General features: G+C 29.1%; 1 protein-coding gene across 1 annotated transcript; it reads right to left on the bottom strand.

Moving 5' to 3' along the window:
• Positions 1 to 2,421: 2,421 nt before the first annotated feature.
• Positions 2,422 to 12,455, bottom strand: LOC112702943 (glyceraldehyde-3-phosphate dehydrogenase GAPCP2, chloroplastic). Its single transcript, XM_025754183.3, has 14 exons — positions 12,110 to 12,455; positions 10,851 to 10,945; positions 10,665 to 10,732; positions 10,542 to 10,580; positions 9,518 to 9,618; positions 5,525 to 5,637; positions 5,314 to 5,413; positions 5,082 to 5,228; positions 3,931 to 3,991; positions 3,713 to 3,810; positions 3,483 to 3,625; positions 3,286 to 3,369; positions 2,902 to 2,991; positions 2,422 to 2,797 (listed from the first exon to the last, which is right to left on the bottom strand). The coding sequence occupies exons 1-14, from the start codon at positions 12,164 to 12,166 to the stop codon at positions 2,743 to 2,745; spliced, it is 1,251 nt and encodes a 416-aa protein (XP_025609968.1). The 5' UTR covers positions 12,167 to 12,455; the 3' UTR covers positions 2,422 to 2,742.
• Between the last annotated feature and the right edge of the window lie 9,497 nt (positions 12,456 to 21,952).

Genomic DNA, 21,952 nt, shown 5'->3' with positions numbered 1-21,952 from the left:
GTTAATATAAAGTAGGTTGAGTCTTGGTTATTTGTTGCAATGTACTCTGAAAGTACTCAGGCCTAACTTTATGCTTATTTTTTGTGAGCAGAAAGTTATCTGAAAGATAACAAATCAAGTTTTGATTATCATTATACACCTGCTAAAAAATCAAGTTGTTCAACATTTTATTAACGTTCCATCTGTTAAATACATCATACTTTGGAACTGTATTAAGCTTACTTTAAGCATGTTACAGGTAATACTTCCATTGATAAAATTGCACATATTAAGGGGGAGATATGTGACAAATGAAAAGGGCGAGAATTCAAAATCTTTAAGGGAGTTTTCTTAATTCCTAACCTTTTCAATTCTTTTCCTTAACAATGTTTGTCATCACGGGGGAATTGTTGAGTTTGAAAAACTTAAAATATAATAATGACCAAACATTGTTTAAAATGAATTAATTGCAAAATTATTAAGTTGTTACTTTCATTTTGTTGATTAATAATTTTGCTAATGCGTAGATTTGATTATTGGGCTGAAAACATCATGGTCTAATGAGTTGAGGAAATATTCCGCCTTTGGTACAAAGATGTTTTAAACATTATGGATGAATTATTATTATGTTGATTGGGCTAGAAAATTATTGAACAAACCTAAAAGAAATGCTTCGATATGACCCATCAATTGATTGGTCCGAATTTGAAAGAAAGAAGAATGAACTGTAGCATGTTTGGTTCGGTTACCCAGTCCACTCTTTGATGGAATTCAAATTTAATTAACTTGGTTTAATTGCATTGGTAACAGAAAAGAGAAATTTGAAATTGATTTGATTGTTTTTATTGCCTCACATGTTACTATGCATAGGGGATGGAAAGTGGATTTTAATTTCACTCATTACTTCCAAAATTATTTCTCTTTCTTCTCTCTTTTCTCTCTCTTGTTTTCGAATGTCATTTCCATCAGGAAAAGAAGATGGAAGAAGTTATCAGACATTGCAGAGAAGCTATGAACAAGTAAGAGGCTAAGGTGATGATGGCCTTAGCACAAAGAAGATTTACAGCATGGCGTGGCTGAGATTTTTACCACTAAAGGCATGATGTGGAAAAGAAGCTTCAAGATCTCCATACCTAAAGTGGTAGCAATCTGTTTCGGTCAGAGAAGATCTCTGAGGTGAAGGTTGTTTCTACTTTTTGTTCATCCTTCACAGAAGGTAGCTACTGTAGCTAAGTGGAGGAAGAAGTAAAAATGGAACAGATGGAGCTGTCAAGGATCAAGAGTTCATCAAGGGTCAGAATTCTTTCTTGGTGACAAAGTCAAGATCGAAAGCTCAGATTAATGAAGCTTGATGAGAAGGAATGAGAGAGAGGTACATGCATGTTGATTTGCTTTTGATTTTCCCTCTCTCTTCTCTCTGTCTGAACCGACTATGTGTTGGAGAAGAAGTTGGTGGCTTGGTTGAACTGGTTTCAACCTTGGAAGCTTCCCCTTCTATAATAAGGGTGAACGGCCAAGGGTTGAGACAAGAAGTGTAAGCACAGAGTTCTCATAGCTACCTAAACTAACAAAAGTTCTTCTCCTTCAAGTTTTGTCTGTTTGAGTCTCATGGTGAAAAAGGAAAACAGTGTGAGGTTTGTAAGAAAAAGTCAATGAGTGGAAAAAGGTAAAGTGTACAAAATTAAAGAAAAAGTCACAGATGTCTTAGAAGTCCTTTGTGCATCTGTGTTGTGTATCATGATTATGTGGGAATCCCCTTAAAAGTTGGGTTAGCACTTTACAGTTAAAAACTTGATAGGTGACCAAGTCAAGTTCAGTTTGGGGATAGATTCTGAACTTGTCCCAGATAGGAATAGGTAGTTCCTAGGAAAGAATTGGTATATGTAATCAAGCAGGTTATAGTGAAATTTCGTCACAGTTGCGATGGAGACTGGATGTAGGCCGCATTGCACTGAGCAGCTAAACCATGATACTTCTTGGTGTGATTCTCTCTTCTCTTCTACTCCATTTCCGTTTCTATTACAAAGGAAACAATTGAAAAACATCTCCTAATTAGTTACGAGACAAAAAGAAAATGTCTGTTGACTGGTTACGAAACAAAAAGCAAAAAAATTTTCTAAAGCTATTCTAAAAGATAAAAAGTAACACTAAGCTAAAAAGGACTTAAATTTAAACCCCCTTTGATAAAATTCAAACCCCCTTTTCTTAGCCACTGCTTATCATCATTAATTATTTGTTAACTAAACCGCTAATCGTGGAACATAATTTTTCTAGTTTTTTGGTAAAAATTCAAATGCAACTGATTTCCGCCAAGAGCAATCAAATTATTTGACTTATTTAATTAAATTTTTATAATTTTCAACTTCACGTGAAGTTAATTACACCTGAATTTCCACCTAATTTTTTTTGGGTATTGATTACGTTTATTCTATTTAAACCAACTTGTGAACTCAAGATAACTAGCTAACTTGCTTGTGAACTTTAGTGAATCCAACTTTAACTTGGGCTTTGATGCGCTTGGCTCTCGTCTGCACCACTTCCAAGACATCATACAAGTACAACTGCCCATATAGTGATGTCTTCAATTTTATTTTATATTTTACCAGTGTACATGATGTGATCATTAACCTCACATCTTATAAAAACAATATAGGATCAAAACCGAAAAATTCCCATGACCTACGCAAGCTACAAATTTTAACCTAACTCAAGACCAGCTAAATTGCGACATCAATGCAACAGCCAAAACAGATTATTGTGTGATCAGTTGCGTGCTCCCACCAATGCCATGTGCCCTATAAGGTCCAGCACTCGGTTGCTGAAAGACAACCAGTCAGAGCATATTAGCATAGATAAAAAATTACTGCTTCTAAAAAGTGTGTTATTGTGAAAGCAAATATAGAAGCTGTTGCATTCACATACCTGTACCCCCACTCATTGTCATACCACGTAACCAGCTTCATGAACGAAGCACTGAGCCCGATACCCGCCTTAGCATCAAAAATACTGGACCTGTTCAAAATAATTTTCATTTAGGATAAGCACCTTATTAAACAAATGGAGGGACCAATTGAGTAGTAATTCTAATCTAAGAACAAAGGAATATATGCGAAGGTTTAGTTTTATGTCTCGCACATTAAATCTAACATGTTTATACAAGTGCGAATGTCTCGACTAAAACTAAGATATTGCTTTTAGGCCTCTCGCTTCTGAAAAGGGAATATATGTAAAACCCTCTTCCATTTTATTTATAAATGAAACTAGATATAGACAAGACCAAATCCAAGCCAGTAAGTCAAAATTTACCTCGAGTCACCAACAAAGTCATTAGAGACCACATCCTCATCTGTGTACCCAAGAATTCCTTTCAATGATCCCTCTGAGGCATACCTTCAATTTTTAACAATATCAAATTCAAAACTCAATCAAATCCAAAAGAATAGAGAAAAACCCAAACTCAAAAATTGTTAAAAGCCAGAGTAAAAACAAATTAGTAAACATACTTTATCGCTGCTTTCACATCTTCATAGGAAGCATTCCTTTTAAGCCGACAGGTTAAATCCACAACAGAAACATTTGGGGTAGGGACACGGAATGCCATCCCAGTGAGCTTTCCATTCAACTCGGGAAGAACTTTTCCAACGGCCTTTGAGTTCATGAACACAAACCAAACCTCATAACCTATATTAAAAATTGTAAGCATACATTATCTTCAAAGTCGTCATCCTCTTACCTTAGCAGCACCAGTTGAGCTTGGAATTATATTTTGAGCTGCTCCTCTTCCCCCTCGCCAATCCTTCATGGAAGGACCATCTACAGTTTTTTGTGTTGCTGATTGACAGTAATGAAAATCATATTAAGCCCCGTGTCAGCATATAATGTCATAGTTAAATAAACAAAAATAATTATATAGAAGAAATAAGATGTGATTAACTGATATGTAAAAGAGACCTGTTGTTGCATGTACAGTTGTCATCAAACCTTCAACAATACCAAACTCCTCATGAACCACCTGAGGATTAGATGGAGGAATGTTTAGACAATCATTTTACATGATTTTGTAAAGTGGGTAACGAAATTAAGGATGGATGTAGAAGCGAACACCACATTAAATTTTTTAAATAGCAATTTTAGTTTCCAAATCATCTGATATGCTTTTATCTCCATTCCATCTCTCCTTACAAGATATCTCATAAGGAAGAGGAACTACTACTAGTCACTAGACTATAGAGTATGGATTCATCTGGTTTAATGGATTAGATCAGCACTATACACCGGATGTTCACTGCTCTACAGTAGCTTGATACCTTAAAGATTGGCAGAGGATGGCAGTATTGAAAAGGTTTCATAGTGTTTCAATCGATGAGTTGTGATTTTCACTAGCTTTCTCTACAACATTCAAAGGGCAAGCCCCAATACACATAAAAAGCACAACTGCTGGATCCAACAGCCAAAAATAAGAATATAGTAAACTTCACCTTTCATGTCTATAAAACAATGATAGAAAGCCTTCTAACAGGCTTGCCCTGTTTGGAAGTCACATAATGTTAGGGACTTGGGTATTAGTTGGGGTGCCCTTTCAAGAGAGTGGTTCCCTTTCACAACTAGCTTTTAAGATGTGATTTTCCCACTTTTCTTAGGTACTTAACAATAATACTAGAGCCTTGGTTGTCGGCGCCATGAAAAGAGCTAACTATAGGCTAGATTAAGGTGAATACCAATTATTAATAACCGGTAGCAAAGTGGCTACCGCTGGGTCAGTGTCAATAGAGTGAAGCCGCCATAGACATCGGCTCTCTAGGGTCGGTGCCTTATTAGGGACATGGGTATTATTGTTATGGAGTGTCAAGTCCCACATCGAATAGTATGGAATGCTTGATGTTGTATTTAACGAAAGTGATTCTTCCCCTTTAACAACTAGGTGCAGTCTCCCACTTTCCTAAAGTACTTAACACACGAGCAATAAGATTTTTCAAACTTCTAATCATGCTTGCTGAAGCTCTAAATCCTAAATCTTTCTACCCTTTAAATTACAAGCCAAAGCATTAAACATCGTCATTAACTCATTATACAGAAAAGCATTACAGGATATCAAATCTTACCTTGGCAAGAGGAGCAAGGCAATTTGTAGTACAGCTTGCATTAGAAACTATGTCCATGTTTGGATTGTATGTCTTCTCATTCACTCCTACCACAAACATTGGTGCATCAGCAGATGGAGCTGATATTATGACTTTCTTTGCACCAGCCTACAGTATAATAAGATAAAGCCAAATTAAGATTTCAAGCTAACAGAGAGGAGAGAGAAATACATAGGTAATTGAAAATATAAACCTTCAAATGGGAAGAAGCTTTCTCCACTGATGTGAAAACTCCTGAAGATTCAACAACAAAATCAGCCCCAAAATCACCCCAAGGGATCTCCGCTGGATCTCTGAGTAGAAAAATAAAGTGCTCAGGTAAATCAAAATTTGCAAGTCATTCATTGACACCTCCACTGACATCTTAAACGAATGAATCACATCTATATTTTAACTCAACACACCTTTTGCTCACAACCTTAACCTGCTTCCCATTTATTTCCAAAGTAGAATCATCAAGAATCTTAATGGTTCCCTTGAAAGGCCCATGAGTAGAATCATACTTGAACATGTAAGCCTGAGAGAGAGAAGATAAAAATTATAAAGATAACCAAATTAAGCAGCCAAATGAAATGAATAATATAGCTACAAAATGAAACCAATCATATCCCGGCAAGGTTGACCCAAAAAAAGTATATACAACAATAAAAAAAAGAATTTGTGAAGAGGGGAAGTACAAAAGTCTATAACTGTACAACCAGTCCAATTTCTCAAAAGATTGTCCAAGCAACAAGGTGGACTTCAAGTGGCAGAACATCACAATTGAATCAGGTAGAAACAGAACATAAGATAAGATGGCTCTGGCAACAGCGTAAGCTTCAAATATAGAGAAATCTAAAATATAAATTTAAATCTTAAGCAACCAAATAGGATTTCTTCCACAGTAGTGAATAAAATAAAATAATTAGGATGTTTGGGGAGATGCATACATGCATATGTTGTACACATACTATGTTAAACATATATTAGACAAAGTGTTCCTTTTGTCCCTGAAGTTTTTAAAAGAATTGTATGTTGTCGTGTCACTGATAAAAGAAATGTATGTTGTGTCACTAACGCGTTGCAAGTTTGCAACCGTCAGATGGTGTTAGCGACACGTCAGTCTAGGATTGCCACGTCCTATGTTGTTCAATCCAAGAGCATAATTGAAACATTGAAACATTAGGGATGAAATTGAAGTATTTAATTTTGATGCACTGACAGTGTAAAACATTTTCTACAATTGTCCAATCACATCTGTTCTTTTGAATGACCGTTTACGTGGTCAATGTTTAAAGTAGTTATTTTTGTTGATGTGGCATTACGTGATTAGATGTAATGACAGTGCATTAAAACTACTTTACAATGACAGTGTATTAAAACTAAATTCAAAATTGAAACCAAACGTTAAAAGATAAAATTGAAATAATATATAAATGTTGTATCAGCAATTTTTATCCGAACCCAATTCAAATTTACAAATATTAAGAGATCCACAGTCCTATCGGATCTTAACCGATCCGATCCGTAGGTAAGATCGGAATAGTGGATTTTATAGATGTATCTCAATGTCCAATCCGCAAATCTAAATAAATAATTAAAAAATATTAAAAACAAATAAAAATATATTTTAAAAATTTGGTGTAATTTCCTATTTGTGTTGTACACTTGAAATGTTTGAATGTAAAAGCTTATATTATTACTTGTTGATTCTTGTTGATGGAATGCTAGACAATTTTAATTGTTATTGTTAAGACAATGAAAACCAAAAAAGTTAATTATTTTTCATACATGTTTAGTTGTTTTATTTCATTTATTTAAGAAAATATTGGTTAATTTTTTGAAAGTAAACAGATTAAAAAGAGTAAAAATAGACCTTTTTTAACTCTATTTGGGAAAAAGGTTAGAAATCCTTTTTTATCTGCCAATCATATCCAATATCTGATTGCGGATCGGATCGAAGCGAGCCCCAAACACACAAATATTCAATCCGATCCGAAGTTGAGTGTGGATCGGATTAGATATAGTCCAAAACCAATTGGACCCAATTTGATCTGATCTACATACACCCCTAAATGACGAAGACAAAAATAGTATTTACTACTCAGCATGGTTTTGAAAATCAGACCGGACCGACCGGTCAGACCGGTTTGATTGGGAACCGGAAGCAATTATAGTTCAGTTCAGCAAACAAAACTGCTAAATCAAAAACCACTTGAGAACCACTGAGTAGTTGAACTGAACTGGGACCTGATCGGTTTTTCAAAAACGACATCGTTTAGTTATTTTTAGAAAAAAAGGGAACGTTGAAGCAGGTTTGGTCTTCCCTCTTCTCCTCTCATCACTCAAGGTTTCTCAAAAATAAAGAACCTCTCCCTCAAAGGAAATCCTAGCATCCTCTACCGCCACCATTGCCGCCGTTCTTCTCATTGTCGCCGTCCGTCGCGCTCAAGATCTTCGTCTGTTCATCGTGCTCCATCCCCTCTCCTCATTCGCCAGTCGCTAGCTCCTTTGTCGTGCTCCAACCCCTCATACTGCTCAGTCGAGCTTTGCCCACCATCCCTCGTCGTCGTCTGTCAAGTCGTCCATCGTGCTTGTCCCTCGAACCCATCACCATTCGTCTCATCGTTCTCGAAGCTTCGAACCCCTACCTAGATTCACCAATCGCCAACGTTCGCATCCACAGGACCTATTCTGCCGCTCTTCGTCCGTCGTCCTCATCGTGGTCGTCGCCAGGTCGCCGTCGTCTGTCACATTTAATTGCTCTTCCTCAAACTCCTCACTGCCCTCACTTAGGGAAGGTAATGGTTGCTCTGCTCAGTGCTCAAACTCATTCTTGGTTGATTAACTTTGCTCTGTCACTGCTTGATGATGACTCTGCCTGCCACTACTCAAACTCCATTATGTATGACTCAAATGTTCGTTTGTAATCTGTTGTATTTCTAGAGATTTGTTGTTGCTGTTGTAAAACTCAATGGTGCACTTTATGCACTGCTAGATATAGTGGAGTTGATTATTTGAATTAAGATTTTGGATTCATTTCTGCTTCTTTCATCATATCAATAATAGATATTATATTTTCCTTCGGTATTAGTAGAATGATCCTTCTTAATAATTTTAGGTCTGCTGAAAGATTTGACCCTAGGGAACATTGATGGACCAAAATATCAGACATGAATACAAGGCGAGGCTGCCACTCAATAGTTGTGTTGAATGAGAAATTGTGAGTTCAGCCTTTTTATTACCTTCAATTTTAACTTTGCTAATCTGTTAAAGACTAGCACTATTTTCTTTCCTAGTAACAACCTGTGACTGATTTTGCACTATTATGAACTTATCCATTCACCTTACACTTGGTGACTGATTTTGCTGTTGTTCTTAAAGAGTCTATACATGTAATTGCAAGAGTCAAGGTTGAAGAGAACATTGTGGAAACTATACATGTGTCCACTAACACTTATCTTAATTGTAATTCATTGGCACTTGTTCTATGCTGTGCTAATTGAATGTGTCTATGTATAATCATTGGAACTTGTTATGAACTTATCTATTCATTAGTGTGTTTATTTATATTTTATTTATTATTTTATTATAAAATGATTATTCCAGTTGAACCACGGTTAAACCGGTTGAACCAGTGAACCAGTAACTATACCAATTTGATGACTAGTCCGGTTCACAGAACCTTGCTACTCAGTAAATGCATTTAAAAATAAAAACTGAAAGTGTATCACTTTGGTTGAGACTTACTTTAATACAATGACATTTTTTATTAAAAATAAAAATTATGATAAACACCACAAATACTTATTTAGTAAAATAGTTTTTGAAATGTATCATTTTTATTATATAAAAATACCTCGAATACTTTTAAAAATATTTTTATAGAATTTACTAATAAGAATATGAAAATCACATATTTTTTTAATAAAACTCATTTATTGAGGATGTTAACAATATGACTTTTATTTACAAAACATTTACTGAGTAGTAAATACTATTTTCCCCTCATCTTTTATATTTTATTTCAATTTTATCCTTAACATTTGGTTTCAATTTTATTCCTAGCGTTTCAATTTGTTACAATCATATACCTGGGTTGGACATCATATAACGTAACAATCCTACGTTGACATGTCACTAACACATCATCTGAGCACGTCATCCGAGTGTTGCCACACATCAGTGACACATCAGCATCTTCGTTAGCGGATGTTAACCCAAAAGTATACTTGAAACATATTTGAAACATTAGAGACAAAATTAAAACAAGTTAGACGTTAAAGGTATTTTTGAAACTTTTCGAAAACTTCAGGAATCAAGAGAGTATACTTTACCCTATGTTAAATTAACTCAAATATGTAGAACCACCTAATTTTGATCATGAGCAAAACCACAAGATAATTGAACATACATACCATATATTTAGCATCAATGAAAGGATCGTTAATTGCTACGACATCAATATCATCCCTTGAAGTAGCTATACGTAATACCAACCTTCCAATTCTACCAAAACCTGCACAATTCAGCACAAAGATGCGTATGTTCTCTTCAGAATGCATTTCATGCTAAGAGTATGCTCCGTGTTTTAAAACAAAGTACATGCCATTTTAAGCACTGTTAAAATAAAAGCAGTCTCTTGAAAAGCAAATAAAACTTTAAAGTAGTTGTATTAACCCAAAACAATAAAGTAAACCAGCCAAAAACTTGAGGTTTAAACACTCAAGGATTATGCTCTCACAAAAGTCTACAACACCAAATTGAATGATGACAATAAATAATAAAAGAACAAATTGCACAACTCCAAATACACCAAAAACCACAAATACAATTTAAGGAATCTTAAGCATGCTCTTTAACCTGATTATTGCCAGCTACTAAACCGTCTAACTAACAAATCAGAATACTTTTTTCATGTTCAGACAACTGATTGCTAGTTCTTGAGTACTCTAGAGTCTAGATCATAAGTTGAAGATCATATTCAACTGCTGTTTCATATTATTAACACGGAAATGAGTTGAACACATTTTTATCAGGATTTCACATAAACTGTCCGTTTGTGTTCAACTGGATCCTATGATGTTGAATAGGACCAGTCAGATTTTATCAAATGTAAAGTCATCAAAATGGCCACCATTTTCATCTAAAGCAATTCAAAAGTTGAAAAGATTATAAGTAGTTTTTGAAAAATGTCATTCTCATATGACAGCAGCTCCTTTGAATATACAGGTTGAGCAAGCCCTATGTCTGCAATTGATACAACATGTCAAAAAAGAAAGGCAATAGATTGTCAAGGCTCCCATATAGTTTCCTTATAAACGTATTGTGGAAGACAAAGCTTAAGACTATCACCAATGCAAAAATTTTATATGCAATATTGGAGGTGTCTGCAAGCAGATACAAGAAATAAAAAGAGAATCTTCATCACAATAAACTTACCATTAATCCCAACTCTTATCTTCCCAGAGCTCCTTGATTCTAAACAGACCAAAGCCAAGTAAGAATCAAGAAATTGCATTATAATTACTCTATTCTACACACTTACAATTGCCATATTCTTACTCTGTACGGGAAGAGGGATTTCAGTTGCTGTTGCATTGATAGGCTGGAGACTTTGGGCATTGCAGTTTCTGTGGAAATAACAATACATCAGAATCACAAATAGCAAAACTACATACTATTGAAGGACCAGAAAGGGGGAAAGGAGAAAAAAGAAGAGCCCTAAGTGAAAAGTTCAAGCCACTCAACTGTAACACTATAGATTCACATGGAATTGAAGTTCCAAATATGCCATTCTGTAACTTGTTCGCCTTTAAATTGTAAAAGGAAACATTGCCTGAAACCTGAATCGCACGTAGAGATACATTAATCAACTGTTTTACTGAGAAAATACAGTATATATACATTCACACAAGGAATGCAGTATCCCTGACATTATCAGAGGAAAAGAAAAGTGTGCTTGGTTTGCATTATATGCTTGTTATCTTCCACTGGATGCTTTCCTTAATAATTATAAAAACGTCACCGTTCCTTATATTCTCAAACTTCTGTCAACAAGATGGCCAATTAAGTGACAAGAAGATGAAACTAAGGCGCCCCTTTGGTAGCAAAATGAAAAATTATCAACCGAAATTGCACAAAACAAGTCAAAATGATCTCTAAGTTTCTAAACAATTAGAGGGAAAGCACTTGGCAGGGAATTAACCCAGCTCATAAGTTATTTTCAACTTGATTCATAAAGATTTCAATATGAAGTGTTATAGCTCATGAGTCCAAGTTGAGCTTTATGATTGGTAATAATATTCCTGTTAACATTAGCGACACTATGCTGTGTATCTAACTTGAAGTCATGAACTATCTCATTGAGTGCTCAAACTCCTATGAAGTTTTCAGTACCTGAGATCAAACAAAAAATTAGGCTCATTTCTTTACCGAATCAGCTCAACTGGAGTCACTCAGTCACTTCCACCAAAATAAAAAACTCACCAGCAGAAAACTGATCTGCACTAATCGTTTAAAAAAGAGTCGGCTCAAAGAATCATCATTTATCTTTGTAATAATTATTATTACACATTTTTTAAAATTTAAACAAAAAAAAGTTCTGAATAGACATCAGCTCAAGCAAAAAGGAAAAAGACAAAAGAAAATATCAGATACCAGCTTTCAGTGTAAACTGTAAATCATTTAAAGCATTGAAAGCAAAGCACTATCAAGGTTCCAATCCAGGAGTCAACAGCATAAATTTCTTCAACATCTCTCATATTCACAAGCGGAACACCACGCAGAAAATAAAAATTAAACACGAAATAAAACGCTGCAGCTACTTTTCCTTCTCCTCTGTTTTCTTCTTAATCAGAGGCAAGCGAATTTCAAATTAAGTTTAACTAAAAGTCAAAACAAAAAAAGTTTCCCGCCCCGTTTCCTGAGAAAAAGCAGGAAAAACAGACAACCGAAGAAAACGAAAGAAACGGAACGTTAAGAAGGTCGAAGACGGAGAAGAGAGAGACCTTGACGCGAGCGGAGGGAGAGAGGAGCGCAGATCTGAGAATGGAAGAAGCGGCCATTGGTGAGAATAGAAAACCCTAAAGCCGGAAGAAAGAGAAGAATGGAGGCTCGCGCTCTCTTTCTTTCTTTGTGTGTGTGACAGTTTTTGCACCAACAACCAAGAACACTAGTATAATATGGAAAGAAAGAAACAGAAAGCGAGAGAAAATTTTCAATAGTAGAGAATAATATATGTGCGAAATGCGAATAATATGGTGCGTGTTTTTCTTTTTTTTTTATTTTTTAGTTTTTCTTTTTTAATGCAATTTTCTTTAGCCAGCGGAGGTTCTGAGGAGAAACGAGGAACCTACTAGCTACGACAGGTCTATTTATCTCTCAAACGTTGCCATTGGGGTCGTTCATAGATGGAGACTGGGTTTTAACCTATGAAGCATAACATAGAATTCGATGGTTCCACATTTGGATCATTAATACTTTGTTTGGATGTTGGAAAAAAATAAGAAAAAAGAAAATAAAAAAAATAAATTATTTGTATATTATTTGAATAAATAAAAATTAAATAAAAAGAAAATAAAAAAAATTTGTTTGGATGATAAAAAAATGATAGTGTAAAATTACATTAATATTCTTATTATAAAATAAAGTATAAATATTTTTATTTATTTATAATTTATTACATTTTATAAATATTATAAAATGTTATAATTTTATATATTTGATGTAAATTATTTATCTAATATATATAATGTTCAAATATGAATCTTTATTATAATAATATATTAAAACTAAATTTATATTAATAATTATTAATAATAATATGATTAAAGGTAGTATTAGAAATACAAAAATATAGCATCTTTTTTTTTTTTTTTCTTGTGATGGAAAGAAAATTTGTTCAGTGGAACCCACACAAAAAAACTTTTTTCTTTCTATTTTCTTTGATAACCAAATAAAGATAAATATCATTTTTCATCCATTTTCTTTCCATTCATTTTCTATCAAATCAAATATAGTGTAAATGATTTAGTGATAAAACAAATTTTTTAAATTTTTAATAATTGATAAAAAAATTTTATTTAATTTTAATTATAACTTAATCCTTTATATTATTTAATTACAAAATCTATCCCGTATTTTATAAATTATTATTTTATTATTCATCTATCATGTTTATTAACAATTAAAAATAAAAACAACAATAAAATAGATCTTTCATTAATCATGATTTCTATAAATATTTTGACAATGCGAATCAACGAATTTTTTATCCTTGATCCGTTACGTCGGTAATATTATGGAAATCGTATTTTCTGGTAATTAAATCGATTGAATGGCGCACGACAATATGAGTTTTTTCAAAATTCAGTCGATTGGAGATCTAAAATAATCGATTGAATTGCACTATAAAATGTGAATTTTTTCTTATTCAATCGATTGGTAGTGTTATCTAATCAATTGAATTTCGCAAAGCGATAAGGGTATTTATCTTATTCAATCGATTGGCATAGTGTTAGACAAAAATATTATTTTTATAAGAACATGATGAAAAAAAATAATTAGTCATATGGTTATGTTTCTGTATATGATATTTATATTTATTTTAATTAAAATTAGGTCATCTAACAGTTTGGTTATTTATTTAGATTTTTTGAATCTACTTATACTAAAATTAGGTGTTCCTCCAACTAATGGAAGTGAGGTGTCGATTCCTCATAAATCCATTTTCTCTCCAAAATGAATGTATTTAATGAATAATGCATAATTATACTAATTTAGAAAAATATCTTTATTATAATTATATAAAATCAATATTTAATACATTATTAAACTACTTATCAATTATCAATCGAAAATATTTGTAATCATTTTAATATAATAATAATAATAATAATAATAATAATAATAATAATAATAATAATAATAATAATCTACTTCTACTTAATAATATATTAAAATTGGATTTTTTCCTAACTAATAAAAGTGAGATGTCAATTTCTCATAAATTCATTTTTCCTCCAAAATGAAAGCACTATTTCTCTTCTAAATTTATTTTGGAAAAATATCTTTATTATAATTATATTACAATTATATTACAATTAGCATTTAATGAATAATGCATGATTATACTAATTTAGAAAAATATATTTATTATAATTATATAAAATCAATATTTAATACATTATCAACTAATGAAAGTGAGGTGTCAATTCTTCATGAATTAATTTTTCTCCAAAATGAAAGCACCATTTTCTCTTCTAAATTTATTTTAGAAAAATTATAATTCCACACTAAATATATGTGATAAATTAAAAAAATTTGGCAAGTTAATGGAATCAAATCATATTTCTATAACATATATAAGAATGTATATTTCTATTATATAAAAATTAGATTTCTGCACTTAATGATAGAGCTGACATGGCATGCTTCTGAGCGTGTTTCTTAATTTATTTTTTATAACTCATTAAATACAATTTATTATAGTAAATTAATTATATCAACTAATTGATTTGATTGGATATTTAAATATTACACAATTTATTATATTATATCAATCAATTAATTGTAATTTGTTATATCAATTATTTTAATTCATTAATTTATAAGGTACATAATAACATAGATGATTTGTTACTTATACTGATTAAATACAATAAATACAGATTAATTTAGTTAAAAAAAATTAATGTCTTTTATATTTTTCTATTTATTTTTTTAATTCATTAAATCCAATCAATTATTATAAATTAATTATATATACTAATTAATTCAATCAATTATTTCTTAATTTATTTTTTTGAAATCAATAAATCAAATAAAATCAATTATACTAATTATTTGTACCAACTAATTATATTTTTTATTCCTTTCATTTTTATTTTACCACTATAAAAGACCCATATATGCTAGAAAAAAAATCATTTATTTACCAATTACTCTTTCATTGGGTAGCTTTTATAACAATTCTTTTTCTTCTTTTGAGGCGTCGTCGCAAGAAAGCAACTATCATTGACACAAACCACCACACACTCTCCAACTCCTGTGCTCATCATTCAGAGTAATATATGATATGTTATTCATGAAGCATTTATAAACCACGATGTTATCATGTATGCATAAATAAACAAAATTTTGTATTTAAAATTAAGAAATTTACCTGTTTGTGTGGTATATTGTAGTGTGAAATTACTTTTAATTTGTGTTGTGCAACGATGTTATGGTCCAATCTATGATTTTATTTCATCCTTTTCTCTTATATATCAATTTGACGTATTTTTATTTATTATTATTGAAACGGATGTGATATGAAATTTAAAAAAAAATACTTTCACACTCAATTTATTTTATTGTAATCTTCTATATTTTCCATTTTCTTTCTATTCATTTTATTTTCTTTTTAAATATCATATAATTTATTATAATTTATACCAATTAATTAATTATAATTCATTATATTAATTAGTTTAATTCATTAATTTATAATATGCATGATAAAATAGATCATTTGTAACTTATAATGTTAATTCTTCTAAAATCTAAATCTAAATAATTATATTTTTATTTTTTGTTATGAACAAAATATTATTAATAATGAATAATAATTAATCACTCATACTTTTAATTAAAGTATTTGGATAATTTTTATATTTATTAATATTAATTTTTTATCATTTTTTATAAATAAACTGTATTATAATTTTATGTTAGTTCATAAATGATTAACGATTGATGTTCATGAAACTATGTTACTCTAAATTTTATATTTTACAAATATTTTATTTAAATATAATTTTTTAAACATAAAAATTTATTATTTTTAATAATATCATACCTTTACCTTTTTTTAATTATTCTAAAAGAATTTTTATCGAATACTAATTAAAGTGATCCTTCCATTTGTTTTTACTAATCTATTATCTAACAATTATATAAAATTAACATTGTATTAATGAATTTAATATTAAAGTTAATTTGACTTTTTATTTAGAATATTTTTTTATTTTTTTTAGTCTAATCAACCAAAACTATCCAATTATGAATAGTCATTTCTATCTTATATTATATTATTAATTAATTAAAATTACTAAAATATAATAATATAGTTCTGTTTTTTATTTTTATATTTAGTCCAATCCATTTAAACTATATAATAATCACTTCAATTTTTATATTTTATAATATAATACTACATACATTAATAGTAAAATAACATAGTAAATTGTCATATTTTAATATTAAATATAAAATTAATACTACAAAAATCTACTTAATATACTACAATTGAATTTTCTCCCAACTAATGAAAATGAGGTGTCAATTTCTCATAAATTTATTTTTTTCCCAAAATGAAACTATTATTCTCTCTTCTAAATATATTTAAGAAAAATATCTTTATTATAATTATATTATAATTATATTACAATTATATTACAATTAATATTTAATGAGTAATGCTCATGATTATACTAATTTAGGAAAATATCTTTATTACAATTATATAAAATCAATATTTAATACATTATCAACTAATAAAAGTGAGGTGTCAATTCCTTATGAATTTATTTTCTCTCTAAAATAAATGCACTATTTTCTCTTCTAAATTTATTTTAGAAAATATCTTTATTATAATTATATTACAGTTAGCATTTAATGAATAATGCATACTTATATTAATTTAATAAAATATATTTATCATAATTATATAAAATCAATATTTAATGTATTATTAAATTAATTATCAATCAAAAATATTTTTAATCATTTTAATTATATTGATATAATTCTAAGAGGAGTGCTACACATACAAGTCATTTTTGTTTACAAGTCTTACAAGTTGGACCTAACACGCGCGTTACTGAATCATCTTCGCGTGTTTCATCTTCGTTTCCTTTTTTACGAAAAAGAAGAAGAAGAGACACAGAGAAAGAGGAAGAAGAAAAAGAGGCAAAAAAAAAACGTGAAAACGGCGTGAATATAAATGACTTGTATGTTTTGTACGGAAAAGCGTTCTTTCTTTGCCTTCGATCTCCTTCTGTTTTTTTCGATTTGCATGGTTTCTAAAATCAAGCTTTGAAATTGTTTTGAAGATGATGGAACTTTAGAAATACACCTGAACGATTACAAAAATACACCTAAACAATTACAGAAATACATCCAAAGCATTACAGAAATACACCCAAACAGTTACAGAAATAAACCAAAGGATTACAGAAATACACCCAAAGGATTACAGAAATACACCCAAAGGATTTAAGAAATACACCCAATATAGGGGGAGACAGTAATTACTATATTTCTTCTTGAAATCTTTTAATATTTTGCTGGTTAAGAATGAGGCACATGACAGAGACAATCTAGAAAAAAAAAATCTAGAAGAACAGTAAAACAGTACCTTGAATAATGTTTCTTCGTTTTTCTGGTGATTTTGATGAAGGAGAAAGAGAAAACGAAAAGAGGAGAAGAAATTTCAATAAAAAAAGAGGGAGGAAGAGGTAGTGTTGATGACGATGATAACGAGAGAGAAAAATTACGAAAAAGAAGAAAAAGAGAAGAAGAAGAAGAAGAAGAAGAAGAAGAAGAAGAATATAAAAAAAGTGAAACGGCGTGAATATAAATGACTTGTATGACTTGTATTAAAAATCACTTGTATGTAGAGAATTACTCTAATTCTAATTCTCATTCATTATGTAATAATTTTATTTATTTAAAGTCTTAATTAAATTCGATATAATTATACCAAGTATCTACAATTAATAGTAACATAATACTATAATTTTAAGTTGTATAATAAAATAAAAAAGAACGTAGTAATTTATATTTGCTTCCTATATAGCAATAATATTATATATATTTATATATCTCCTCTTTTAGCTCTTTCCTAAAAATATTGGCATATAATTAATGTAGATAACATATATATTGAGCAAGTATCTCCATTGAATTAATCATAAAGGTTAATAAAACATAATGGCATAATTTTTATCTAATTGTAGCAAGTATCTCCATTAAAAATATTGGCAAATTATTATTGTGTATAATTAATGTGTGTGTCTATATATATATATATATATATATATATATATATATATATATATATATATATATATATATATATATATATATATATATATATATATATATATATAATGAGTAATAGCGAATTTTTACAATTTTTATCGTTTAAAGAATTCATAATTCAGATATTGTTCTTCTTTTATTTTTTATTTTTTATACCTAATGGCTACTAGCTACGATTTTATCAATAGTATTACCTATGGTAGATTATGTGATGAAATAGTTTGGAAAATAAATGCAAGAATTATAAGGTTATGGAAAGTTTCATCCAAATTTGACAAGAGTAAGACAACTTACATAGAAATGGTTCTAATGAATGTTAAAGTTAGTTGATTATTTTTCATGATTTTTTCAAGTGATACTAGGTCCAATTTATAAATATTTTTTGTTCGTATTTTAAATTTATTTGATAAGTAAACCCTTGTAATCAAAGATATTGCCATTTAATAGCTTTATAAGTGCTAATAGTTTTTATATTTAATTTGTTTTACAGTGTGATAAAATTTATTGTTCAATCAAGAATTATTTGGCAAAGATATTTGAGAATGAACTGATTGAGGAGAAGGTCTATATTTTCTCAGATTTTGTGATTGAGGAATCAAGCGAAATTTATCTTCCGACTGCACACGTGTGTAGAATAACTTTTAAGAAGGAGTCGCGTATAATAAATATGGTCGATGATCGTAAAATTCCTTACAATTATTTCAATTTTCTTACTCATACTGATAAATTGAAACAAACAAATGAACAATCCAGCTTATTTAGTACATATATTAATCTACACAAAACTTTTTTTTTTGCCAAGAAATTATATAATAGCATCATTTTATCGATAACATAAATTTTAATAGTTTATTTATGCAAATGTTTAAAATTGTATTGCGACTTTTTTAAAGATATGTCCTTTTATGAATATATTGTTAGTTTTATCGTTTAATATAAAATAAATTGGTAAAAGTTATTTAATTTATAAGTAATTTATTATGTTATTCATTTATTTGTCCTTAATTTGATATTTTTAATTCTTTTTTTAGTTAGATGTTATTGGATTCTTGACTGAAAAAGAAGAACTTATATCATGGTCAAAAATAGGAAGTGACCATTACATTGTGGTTGGTCTTCGTGATTTGGAGTATGTGAAATTTTAATATTTCACAATGAGATTTTATTTTGTAACAATTATTTATACATATACAAAATATTTTATCTTTTTCATTATATATTACTACTTATTTCTCTTAATTCTTGCTTTTATTTAGAAATAAGAAAAAATAAAGTACATACTGTGAGATCAATTTACAACCCAATTATTCAATTATCTATTTGATCACCAAACAACCGAATTATACTTATTCTTCAATCAACAAAATTTAATAAAGGCATTGGTAAGCATATTGGATTACCTTTTATTTAACATATTTGTTTATGTTTTATTTGTAATCATATTATATCTATTTTTACGAATATATCTTTTTAGAAAATACTCTTAGTATTAGTATGTGGTATTTTAAATAAATATTAGAGGTTTTAAATTATACAAATGTTTAAAATTATATTGTGACTTTTTTAAAGGTATATCATTTTATTAATATATTGTTAGTTTTATCATTTAATATAAAATAAATTGGTAAAAGTTTTTTAATTTATAAATAATTTATTATGTTATTCATTTATTTGTCCTTAATTTGATACTTTTAATTCATTTTTTTTCAATTAGATGTTATTGGACTCTTGACCGGAAAAGAAGAGCTTATATCATGATTAAAAATAGAAAGAAGTGACCATTACATTGTGGTTGATCTTCATGATTTGGAATATGTAAAATTTTAATATTTCACAATAAGATTTTGTTTTGTAACAATTATCTATACATATACAAAATATTTTATCTTTTTCATTATATATTACTACTTATTTCTCTTAATTCTTGCTTTTATTTAGAAATAAGAAAAAATAAAATACATACTGTGAGATCAATTTACAACCCAATTATTCAATTATCTATTTGATCACCAAACAACCGAATCATACTTATTCTTCAATTAACAAAATTTAATAAAGGCATTGGTAAGCATATTGGATTACCTTTTATTTAACATATTTGTTTATGTTTTATTTGTAATCATATTATATCTATTTTTACGAATATATCTTTTTAGAAAATACTCTTAGTATTAGTATGTGGTATTTTAAATAAATATTAGAGGTTTTAAATTATACAAATGTTTAAAATTATATTGTGACTTTTTTAAAGGTATATCATTTTATTAATATATTGTTAGTTTTATCGTTTAATATAAAATAAATTGGTAAAAGTTTTTTAATTTATAAATAATTTATTATGTTATTCATTTATTTATCCTTAATTTGATACTTTTAATTCATTTTTTTTCAATTAGATGTTATTGGACTCTTGACTGGAAAAGCAGAGCTTATATCATGATTAAAAATAGAAAGAAGTGACCATTACATTGTGGTTGATCTTCATGATTTGGAATATGTAAAATTTTAATATTTCACAATAAGATTTTGTTTTGTAACAATTATCTATACATATACAAAATATTTTATCTTTTTCATTATATATTGATATTACTCTTATTTCACTTAATTCTTGCATTTATTTAGAAATGATAAAAAATAAGGTGCACACTATGAGATCAATTTACAACTCAATTATTCAATTATCTATGTGATCACTAAACAACTGAATACATACTTATTTTCCAATTTGCAAAATTTAATAAAGGTATTGGTAACCATATTGGTTTAACTTTTTATTTAACATATTTGTGATATCTATTTTTACGAATATATCTTTTTAGAAAATACTCTTAGTATTAGCATATGGTGTATATTAAATAATATTAGTGGTTATAAACTATTTATTATTTATTAGAGAACTTTGTGCATTATAATTCTCTAATAATTTGTTGTTCATTTTAAACTGATTTTGATATGTTCTTACTTCATGGTAAAATAACAAATAAAAATTTGTTAGTGAAAAGTATTACTAGATTATTTATGGTCACATTGGTTATATATGTCTGATTTATTAAAAAAATTTGATTACTAAAACCAATTAATAACTATTTTAGAGTTGATACACTTAACACTAGATTAAAAAAATGAAAAATGCGTAACATGTTACTTTTTTATTAATCAAATTATTATAATTAAAATTAATTTTAATAAAACAACTTAAAATTATAATTTCAATCTTATCACGTGCATGGTACGGGTTATTACACTTGTTAACATCAAGAAAGGAGTGCGGGAATAATTACAGATACAATTCAAATTTTCCAGAAATAATGTACAAAGGGTTACTATCAATTGACATTAGGTTAGTCTATAAATAACGCTTTAAGAACACATTGTAAGCAGTTCAGTTCTTTTGGAAAACACTTAGAAATCCAAAACGCTTTCGGTCCTTGGGCATCACAAGGTAAAATTGGGAATCTTAAATAATTCTTCTAAATTCAAATACTTGTAATTTGTTTCTTTCCAGTTTTTATTAATAAAATTTCTCTATTTTTACTTGTTCCTCTCTTTTACATTTATGTTTCTTTCTTCATCTTCTCTTTAATTTCTTGTTTGCTTTAATTTTCGTAATTTACTTTGTCTCCATCACCTCGCATTTCTTTATTTATTTGTTACTTTGAATTCTTTTTAATTCTTATTGACGATGCAATTGCAACATTAAGATACCTACATTTTCTTTTAAATATTAACAAAATTTGAGTAAAACAAATTGGCACTCCTAGTGG

This window comes from Arachis hypogaea, chromosome 7 (genome assembly GCF_003086295.3).
Source record: "Arachis hypogaea cultivar Tifrunner chromosome 7, arahy.Tifrunner.gnm2.J5K5, whole genome shotgun sequence".
Taxonomy (NCBI): domain Eukaryota; kingdom Viridiplantae; phylum Streptophyta; class Magnoliopsida; order Fabales; family Fabaceae; genus Arachis; species Arachis hypogaea.
This window is presented reverse-complemented; position numbering and strand designations above follow the sequence as displayed.